This window comes from Zingiber officinale, chromosome 3B (assembly GCF_018446385.1).
Source record: "Zingiber officinale cultivar Zhangliang chromosome 3B, Zo_v1.1, whole genome shotgun sequence".
In the NCBI taxonomy this organism is placed as follows: domain Eukaryota; kingdom Viridiplantae; phylum Streptophyta; class Magnoliopsida; order Zingiberales; family Zingiberaceae; genus Zingiber; species Zingiber officinale.
In genome coordinates, this window is record NC_055991.1 from 116,506,548 (window position 1) to 116,516,840 (window position 10,293).

The 10,293-nt window shown below is 40.4% G+C and overlaps 1 protein-coding gene and 1 pseudogene across 4 annotated transcripts; both read left to right on the forward strand.

Moving 5' to 3' along the window:
- The first annotated feature begins 495 nt into the window (after window positions 1-495).
- LOC121968546 lies at window positions 496-2,135 on the forward strand (annotated as a pseudogene).
- A 1,994-nt stretch (window positions 2,136-4,129) lies between these two features.
- Window positions 4,130-7,889, forward strand: LOC121967387 (FCS-Like Zinc finger 8-like). 4 transcript variants are annotated; one of them, XM_042517561.1, is made up of 4 exons: window positions 4,130-4,753; window positions 4,835-5,666; window positions 6,953-7,031; window positions 7,200-7,889. In XM_042517561.1, exons 2-4 carry the CDS (start codon window positions 4,900-4,902, stop codon window positions 7,341-7,343), a joined length of 990 nt encoding a protein of 329 aa, XP_042373495.1. In that variant the 5' UTR covers window positions 4,130-4,753; window positions 4,835-4,899; the 3' UTR covers window positions 7,344-7,889. The 4 variants fall into 4 exon arrangements, with proteins under 4 accessions (XP_042373495.1, XP_042373494.1, XP_042373496.1 ...); XM_042517560.1 differs by having other exon boundaries at window positions 4,132-4,753; window positions 4,851-5,666; window positions 7,200-7,883; XM_042517562.1 differs by having other exon boundaries at window positions 4,137-4,753; window positions 4,851-5,666; window positions 6,953-7,036; window positions 7,200-7,218.
- Window positions 7,890-10,293: the final 2,404 nt, after the last annotated feature.

Sequence of the window (10,293 nt, forward strand, 5' to 3'; positions counted from 1 at the left end):
TACGAGTCAGAGGTCCACGCCGCCAGTTCGGACACGGGATGTCTCGACATCATCCTCTATTTGCATAGTCAGATCGAGCGAAGAGCCGCTCATCTCGACCACCTCCGACGGTCGCTCCTCCCTTCTCCTACGCCCGCTTTGGGCACTCTCATCGCCGGAAACGGTGAAATAATCATTCCACCTACTACTACCGGCAATCTCAAGCGCCGTTGCCAGGATCTTCCGGAGAATGATCAGAAGAAGCAGAGGAGATGATGACATGATTGACGGAGCGTTGGCTGATTTTACCATTTGATTATTATTTTGTTCGTTATGTACTCTGTGACTGTTGTATACATTCGTTGTGATTAATTGATGGATTGATTGATTTATTCTTGTTATTTGTGATTTTTTATGGAGATTGATTCCTTCTTTATTCACTGATAGCATGCAGTTTGAGAAAAGCCAATTAGCAATTAGTCTTCTATTGCCTGTGTTAGTTAAAATCTGAATTTAAGTGTAGGAAATGCTTTGGTTTCGTTCTACACTCAGTTCGGTTCTATAGAAGATGTGGCTGATGTCTTCGAGAGAATGCCTACAAAAGATGATGTATCTTGGACTGGGATGCTTAATGCGTTTATGGAATTTGGTTTGGTTGAATCTGCTGTTCAGGTTTTTGATCAAATGCCTGAGAGGAATTGTGTGACTTATAATGCTCTTTTAGCTGGTTTTTGTCATAATAGAGAAGGTTCTCGAGGTCTAGAAATTTTTCAGTTGATGTTGCTAAATGGCTTGGAATTTCAGATTTTACGCTGACTAGTGCTATGAACGCTTGTGCCTTGGTCACTGATATGAAGAAGAGTGAGCAGATTCATGCTTTCTTGATTAAATCTGGCTGCAAATTGAGTGCTTGGATTGAAGCTGCTTTACTTGATATGTGTTCTAAATGTGGTAGGATTCATGATGCTCGGGAGATGTTTACAAGTTTGGTCCATGAAGAGAACTTTCAGCTGGCTTGGACTTCTCTAATGTGTGCCTATTCTAGAAACGGGCAGCATAATGAAGCTTTGTCTCTTTTCCAACTAGGGATAGTGAGAAATGACCTAATGATTATGGATGAATTCTCGTACTCTCAGCAGTCCTTGCATTATGTGGTACCTTAGGTTTTGCAGAAATGGGGCAGCAAATTCACTGTGTCATTGTTAAGTCTGGTGTATTATCTGATCTAGAAGTTGGGAATGCTCTGTTCAGTATGTATGCTAAGTGTGGGAACTTGGAAGATTCCATTACTCTCTTTAGCCAAATGCCTCAGCATGACATTGTGTCATGGAGCACATTACTAACAGCTCATCTTCTTCACCGACAGGGAGATAATGCTTTGGATGCATGGCAAAGGATGGAAAACTTTGGCGTGATGCCCGATGGTATCACCTTTCTCTTGATTATTTCAGCATGTAGATATACTAGCTCAAACTCCATTGAGACCAGACACAGACTATTTCAATTGATGGAGAACTCTTACAGCATTACTCCGACATCAGAACACTACTCGGCCATGGTAGATGTTTTGTGTTATTGGGGTTCCTTTGCTGAAGCGGAGCATCTGATACAGAACATGCCCTTGAAACCTGGCACATCAGTTTGGCGAGCTTTGCTTGATAGTTGTAGGTTGAGATCAAATGTGAGCTTAGGGAGACAGGCGGTGCAATCCCTTCTGGCATCTGAACCTCAAGATCCATCTACATATGTTCTCGTTGCAAATCTTTATTCGGCTTCTGGGAGGTGGCATTGCTCAGAAAAGGTGAGGCAGGAAGTGCAAGAAAAGGGCCTGCGGAAGATCCCTGTAAGAAGTTGGATTATTCATCAGAATGAAGTGCATTCGTTCTATGCGAGAGATAGATCACATTCACAATCGAAAGACATCTATTTATTCGTTCATTGAACCATAGCTGTACTTTTATTCATTTACCATAAAATAAGCTCTAGCCCATAGTTAGCTCAAGTATGCTTCTTCACAACAGCCAGAAGTTACCAAGAAGAATAACTTCCGAACCTTATTCCTTTTGTTAATCCCATTTACCCATCAGGAAAAGTTACCCATTGAACAACCACAAGGAATACTCTTGCAACATCTTGCAAAAGTTACAACAAAACACCAATCAAAATGGTCAAACCTCTATCTCGAAGTACTTATCTGCCTATATGCAATAGAGAGCTGTACTACTTCTGTAGGCTCCAGTCCTGTAAAAGTCGGAGAATTAGTGATACATGAGGCAAATATGGGGGAGAAATTAGTTACTAGTAAAAGAGTAACTAAGCAGAAACTAGTAAAGTCATGTTTCTACTTTGACGCATTATTGGATCTTGTTGAATTCTATATGTTCTCAATGTATCTGTCTCCCATCAGCAAAAAAATATAAACCGGTGCAACACACTCAGGTTTGTTCATGTCTTTTCAGAACCCAAAACACAATTTTGGATTGCTTCATCTGATATATAAGACCAAGAAAAAAAAACTCTAGTTCTTACTAGGAAAAGAGAATATGCTCATCTTAGATGTGTGAAAGAAATGAATTTGGGATTGTTAAAGTTTGGCATCAAAGTGATGGCACTAACACTTTGTCCTCTTCAGAAACCAAATGCACGAAAGCATGCATGGCTTTTAGTGGCTCTTCTACATCACCACTGAAAGCCACAGCCACTAAGTGACCCATTTAGAAGAGCCAAATGGTGACGGTCCCTTTTTGTCATGGATTGAGACAATGGCAGATGGTAAGCATAGGACACTCGACATGGCAAAAAGGAGGCATATTTGTGCAATGAACCAACCCTTCGAGCATATTCTGCTGAAGCAAATTAAAAGCTGAAAGCTACATCTAGCTTCCATTCAATGATATACATCATCAATTAGCTTGGAAGAAGATAACTTTCAAGAGGTTGATTGAAGTCACTAACTTGCAGGGAAGTGATGATAGAACTTATTCTTCTAAGCTTCTTGAGAACAAGTTAACCCTCTCTTTAAACTACCTTTTCTAATTTCTTTTCCTGGTTGGTAAAGAAATTTTCATTTATCTATAATAAAAAAAAATGAAGTTGCTTAGGGTGGATGATTAGCATAACTCCTAGTATTGGAATGGATACTTTCTTCTACAAATACCCACTGGCTTTTTTAGCTCTGTAATTAAATTTCTCAAGCAGCACAAAAGGATAATTAATAGGCAATATAAAGCATCTAAAACATTGTCCAAAGGAGTACTCAAGCATCCACCAAAACCACTATTTAGACACCAATTATATATTCCATCAAATAGTCAATCAAATTATATAATGCTTCGCTTCATTGTCATGGAGGCTATTACTTGCTTGAAGACTCAACTGCTAATGCATGCCAAGCCAAGGAAAGTGTCTTTATTTGATTAGGTCAAAAGGCCTGGCCTTATATTCTACTGTATACCTCTCGGTACATATCATTTATGGAACATTTACTGAGATGTATCAAAGTTTGATGAGGTTCATATTTTCTTTAAAAAAACTAGAAATTATTATGATGTTCAATACTCCATTAGCAACCTTTCAATTCAACAAATTAATTAATTGTGCTGCAAATCAGGCACAATTGGATAAAATATTTCATAGGTAATGTATGGAGAGCAAAGTGAAAATATAAAATATTTTAACAAGATGATTGGGATAATTGACTAAAACATTAACTTGAAATTTTTAATATCAATCTTGTGACCTTGCACTGATAAAGGCAGATCCTTGCAAAAATAAAATAAGTTACATTAACAACTATTCAGCTGTGGAGATTATTGTATTAGTGAAAAATAAAATAAAATGCATTAGTTCTCTCTTTTTTTTTTACGAATTAATTGACAGAGAGCAGTATTTGGAGTTCGCTAATTGTCAATAGTTTGGAAGTTGACAGCCTCAATAATTGCAGACCTCAACAAGATTCCAAGCTTAATAAATCTCCATTTAATCCCTGTCAAATCACACACCGATACAATAACTTTGCCTGGACCTGAACTGAAGCAATTAAACCTGTGTAAAAATTGAAGTCTCAGTCTCACACAGTGAGTGTGAATAATGCACCACGATCTTATTTCTCTGGCTTTAAAATGTGTGCTCAGCCCTTGAATACTGTGCACCGACGGCAGTAATGGCGGCAATGGAATGAATGGTTTCCTTCCCTTGAGCTGTGATAAATTTAGCCGAGACAGGAGAAAGGTTGAAGAAGAAGAAGAAGAAGAAGAAGAGGAGGCCGCGAGGGCCCAACAATATGATACGTGTAAGGATATGATTCCCGGGCAAAAAGTAGCCACATCACATGGGATTGCTCTTTAAATACGCACCCTTTTCCGGAAGAGCGCCATGGCCTCCACCACCAGGGCTGCATGCCTCGACCTTGGATTTTGATATGCTGCTTTCGCGGAGAGCGATCGAGGGAGGGGAAAGGCGCGATCTTGATGGGTTTTCTCTGGTCAATTTTGGAGTTTTAAGATTCAAGTTCGACCTTTTTCGTTCTTTTTTGGGTCAAGCCGATTTAGGGTTTAACTGGGGTCAACTGGGATCGAGCGAGAACGCAGTGTTCTGTTCTTGCTCCAACAATGGATTTCCTAAAAAGTGTTCCTTTGATCTGAAAAGATTGAAGGAAGTGGCGTACTGTGAACAATCTGTTCGTGTTTTTCGTCGTCTTGTTTAAATTTCCAATCTTTTTGATCGTTCAAAGTTGCGCAGCAGCGGACAAGAAGATTTCAGTACCAAGCCCTCGGTCTGTTCGTCGTTTTTTCTCTTTTTGAAAGAAAACTCTCTGTTTTCTCTGTTGAATCCCTCTTTTTCTCACTGTTTGAAGCTTTCATGGCATCAAGGGTTTGGCGAACGCTATGCTGAGGAAGAAATCGGTGAAAGCAAGCCCTAATGTCTGATCCCCACTCTTCCAATAGCAGCTGCTGCAACAAGTCCAGAGCTTTCTCAATCTTCTCCTCTCCAAGGCTCTTTGTGGGTGTCTCCTCACGTAGCTCCTCGGACTCCGAGGCCACCATGAGCCCGACCTCCCTACTCGAGACCAAGAGCTTGCCCTCGATCGGGCGCCAGCTCCTCTCCGATGCTACCAAATCCAGTGGCACAGAGAGCAAACTACATGCTCGATCATTTGGCGACACTGACGCCGTCGGGCTCAGCATCATCGACGCTCTCAACGAGGAGAAATCTACTAAAGCTTTCCCCAATTCGGAGAGCAGAAGGGTGGTGTTTGGGTCGCTTCTCAAGGTCCAAATTCCTTCCCTTTGCCCCGGCTCAATGTCGCCAGTCGGATCCCCGATAGAGTTTGGCGTCAAGAACAAAGAATCCCAACTAGCTCTGCTCTCCTCCCCTGCCCAGAGTTCTCTAGGCTTGGAGATGACGACTTCTTCTTCTTGTAGGGTCTTTGCCAGGAGCATCTCTATGAGTGAGATGGAACTCTCGGAGGACTACACTTGTGTGATATCTCATGGTCCAAATCCAAGAACCACTCACATTTTTGACAATTGTGTAGTGGAGAGCTGTGGGGATGGGTTCACTGCTTCCATCGAAACCAACAGCTCTACACCGACTGATCGCCGAGGCCATCTTACCAATGATTTCTTGAGCTTCTACTATGCATGCAAGAAGGATCTTGGGCAAGGGAATGACACCTTCATATACAGGTTTGCATGCTCTCCTATTGCAGGTTAAACTTACATTTATATTAGATTATAGATTCAAATCTTGTAAAAATTTCTTCTCTTTAGGTACTATGTTTTTTTATGCTACAGCAATAATAGCTTTTAGAAAATACATATAGAAGCTTAAAGCTTCTAAATGACAGGCAATCTGATTAATTTTAACATGATTTCAAGCACCTGTTATCATTTCAAGATTTGCCTTTAAAAAATAACCTATAGTTGTTTGTGTTGTGACCATTACCAAGTCCTTTTCTCCTTCAGTTAGGCGACAATCAGGCATTGATTGACTCAATATTGCTGAGGTTTAATCATTCCTCTGGAGAGGTTGGTTTTCGTTCCTTGTCTCATTTAGCAGACAATATTCCACTGGTTATTGTTATTATGTTGGAACCATGTTCAGGATTCCATTCACCAGGTCCTGTCTATGCCATTGTTACTGGGACCTCATGTCGTCGGTGTTCACTGCTGAGGTCCCCCAATGGCTGCTTTCGTGATCCATGAAAAGTCGAATCAATCTGATGTCTTCATGCCCTCAAGTTAGGGTTACTTCACCTGGATTTGCTTGGGAAAATGACCTACCATGTGTCCCCTCTACTGGAGAATTTCTTACTATGGTTTTAAAAAATGATTCCTACATTATGTAACAATTAAAACAGTGATTCAGTAACATTCAGTAGTCGAACTCAGATAGATAAAAAGACTTGCGGTGCTTGAATTTCATTGATTTAGTATGTTTCCTTCATATTGTTATATGTAATATCAGACATTTGTTTCGTCTCTTCTCTTTCAGAGGTGAGAAAGCATCCTGCAGCAGTGAGTGCCACAAGAAGGAAGAGTCATTAGTTGAGATATAATTTGCCCACAATCTAGTTGAGCATACCCTTGTTTCGCTGCAATTCTTTCAGCGGCTATGGATTCTGATCCTACACGATGAAGCTGATCTAAAGTGTGCTGTAGCCTTTTTGTTAAAATTTTGCTTTCAGGGATGAAATCTAGTGAGGTTTAGAGAAGATTATGTCGAAGCTAAGGTTGGGCTCAGTAGCTAGCATAGTTTTTGACAGAGAGAGCTCTATTTAAGGGTTACTTTCATCTGTTAACCAGTCTTGCTGTTACAATGAGGAGACAATAATGAATTAAATATGATATTCTCAATCTTTTCTGTTCTATGTTTTCTTGTTATTGCAGGATTATGTTATGTTATCTTTTCTGTTAATCAGTTTTGCAATTTTATTCATAGTCTATTTGATTCAGTGACTCCTGCTTCACAGGCTCTGTTTGTTCACTGTCGAGGGGACCAACTCTTCCTGCAGCATTGAATCACAGAGCATTTGTTCTTATCCATCACAGGTGAGGTAATCCTAATCGATCATAATTCTCATAGATATTAGAAAAGGATAATTTATGATGTGTTTGTTAGTTTGACCTTGTGCGTATCTGCACTGAGATGTCTAAGAACATGATTTCATAGAACAATTACCTAGAACAGCTTCAGTAAAAACTTACTGTTCATAGCAGTTAGTGCAGTGCGGCATTCAACCATACCTCCTCTTTCTAGCCGCTCCTGGAATCCATGGCGGCGATTCGACCGACTGTTCGATCGATGAGGAACTAAAGAAACCAGTCGCGAATCCCGCTCTGATGCTCAATCAATCGCCATAACTCGCTTCCAGCTTGGTGAACACCGTCAGGTCTAGCGGCGATGTAAGAAATTAAACTGTCCTCCCAGAGTAAAACTCTCAACAATCCCTACTTTATTAAAGAAAAGGGCAAAGGAGCAAACAAGACCCGATCGGATTGGGGCAAAGGAGCAAAAAAGACCCGATCTTTCAATCCGATCGCTTTAATGCTAGGTCCAGACAATCGAACTCCGGCTGACAATTCAATTGACTATCGATCGGCACAGCTTTAGGGTTTAGGAGTTGTGTAGGTGCCGCCGAATTCGTTGACTGATCCAAAGCGTCGCCTCACCGGAGCCTTCTGCCTTCCAATCGCCTTGTTTGCCCACTTCCAAGTCGTAAATGAGTTTTGCCATGACTGCTTTTAATTGAAGGCATCACGATGGTCAAAATCCAACTTTTCCTCTGAGAACAAGCAAAGTGAAAAATTAAGTACGATTTGTGGAAAATGGAAATACGAATGCCTTGTTTGAAACAGTAGTGTTGTAAACGTAAAGAGAAAACAAACTACAGAGATGAGGATGAGACTCTCCGATTGTGAAGTAAATGATGAGCTCCTGAGGCATATTCACATAAAGAAATTGTACTATCGAGAAGCGCATGGATCATAATTTATAATTTTCTTGTCTCCTCGGATGAGTCTAGTGGTTAGCACATAAGATGTTGTCATCAATAAGGTCTGGGGTTCAAATCTCAGTAAAATCGAGGTAAATGCCTCTCTTATGTGCTAGTCACTATTTCAAAGGCTAGTAGCCACCCGTGATTTACCTCCTCCGTGTTGGTCATGGGATGGATTGACGGGGTGCTGGGGGCAAACGTATTCACCTTTTGTCACCAATAATTTATAGTTTCCTTGAGAGGTATCCGGTTATAGCGAGACTCAAACTGTTTCTATGGGTTGAACGATATGAAGAAAGGGCGTCAAATTTATGTGATCATGGATCGATTAACCAAATTCGTCCATTTTCTCACTGACCCGTTAGACTGACCCTTTGAATCATTTGGCGTAGTTTCCAATGAGTCTGATGTACAAAATTTTATTTTGTGCAAAATTTCAGACAGACACATATAGACAAAGTGCATGATTCAGACATTAGAAAATTTGCTTACAGTATGTGAGATGGACTTTGACAGCAATTGGAAAGATCATCTACGTCTAGTGGATTCGCCTATAACAACGAAACACAATATCAGAGTAGCGAGAACACGATGGATTCATAATGCATAGAACACTAATTATCTACTTTAGAAGTAGATCATATAGCGTATAAGAGATCCCAGATCATTATAGACTTTTCGAGATACTAGAATGAACTAGTATATGAGCATACTTAGTTGCTACTCTTAGATGATGATACTTGTGATATTTAAATAATAATAAAATAATAAGTGTTAATCAAGGAATAGCCATATGAAATATTCTGAAAATTTTAGAATTTTTTCAAAATTTAAACATAGAGATCGTACTATACATTTTGTGAGGATGAATATATTGGACTATGAGAAAGCCGGTTTGGAATATCCGTTTAGTGAGAATTGATTAAGAAATTGATTTAATTAATTAGACCTAAGTTAGGGATTATAAAAACTATTTTTCCTAAATTCCTCTCATTTTTCGACTACTCTCCCGATTCCCTTCTCCCTCACGCGCCTCTGCCAGCGCCGCTGCTCGATCGCATTGGTACCCCTCGACTGCCGATGCTCCTCTTCTTTTCGTCATCGTCGGCCGCCCAAGCTCTGCTCTGGCTGGCGACCTCTCTCCTTTGCCCTAACTCGACACCACAGCAGCCGGCAGCCGAGCGCTTCTTTTGTGCCTTAGTGACCATTGTTGGGATCGAGTCCAGCTGATCGATCCGTTGTCGCCCCTCTCACCATCTTTCGTGCCCTGATTTTGATCCAGAGCTGCCGCTTCCCTCTTGGCGCATGCGTGATGCCCACGCATAGTCGCTGATTAGTTGTTCCTTCGTGAACATCCAGCCCAGCTCACCGTCACTGCCTTGAGTTCTTTAATTTTAATGTTTGAGTTATGATTTAATTGATAGTTTTATTACCTTACTCTATTCATACTGTCGATGACACCGAGCATGATTTCACAATATCCCTGCGCTTATTCTGGGTATTGTTGGCACCAAGAACCACCACGTTCGTTTTTTTTTTAATGTTTTTTTTTTAATTTCGAATTTTATTTCTTTCAACAATTGGGGACATTAATTAGAACGGAGGAGCAGTTGCAATTATATAGTAATGAGTAATCTAAAGCAGAACATAACTAATTCATGTGAAGAATAGCGCTGCCTGTTACGACGACTGCCCAAGAATAGCGCTGCCTGTTACGACGACTGCCCACCCAGGAATCACCACCGACGGGGCGGCGCTGTCTGCGTCGTCGGTGCTCCACGACCAAGCTAAAGGATCCATGACGATCGAAGAAGAAAAGAGATTGTGTAAAGCTCTGAAACAAGTGACGGAGGCGATCGCTGGCGACCGGCGCCGGCGGTCGATGGACGGGTGGCGGTCGACGGGCGGTCTGCGGCCAACGGGCGGTCGGCTAATTAGGGGTATATTTGATATTCAAATTTTGATTAAACAGTGACCTCGTAATGTAATCGGATTACATAGTATTTATTTTGTAATTCAGATTACAAAATTTCACTATTTTTTATAATCGAGATTACATTACATGTTTAAAGTTAAAATAAACAAAATAATCACTCTTGTAATGTAACTCTGATTATATTACAAGACAGATTATACCCTACCAAATATAATTCTAAATAAAAATTATTAGTATGTGATGGGATTAAATTAAATGATATCAGTTTAATAAATGTGTTATAATTACCGTTATCTAGTAGTCGTTTGTTTACCGTTTCAATCTTTGGCATAAATGGTAAGGAAAAGGGTGATAAAATCAATCATCGTCCTTTTAGAAA

Excerpts from the sequence above, each read along its gene's own strand:
- LOC121967387 (XM_042517561.1), top strand. The coding sequence starts at position 4,900 with ATGTCTGATCCCCACTCTTCCAATAGCAGCTGCTGCAACAAGTCCAGA. Across the intron at positions 5,667-6,952 it reads AATGACACCTTCATATACAG|GCTCTGTTTGTTCACTGTCG; the intron begins GTTTGCATGCTC and ends CCTGCTTCACAG. Across the intron at positions 7,032-7,199 it reads TTTGTTCTTATCCATCACAG|TTAGTGCAGTGCGGCATTCA; the intron begins GTGAGGTAATCC and ends TGTTCATAGCAG.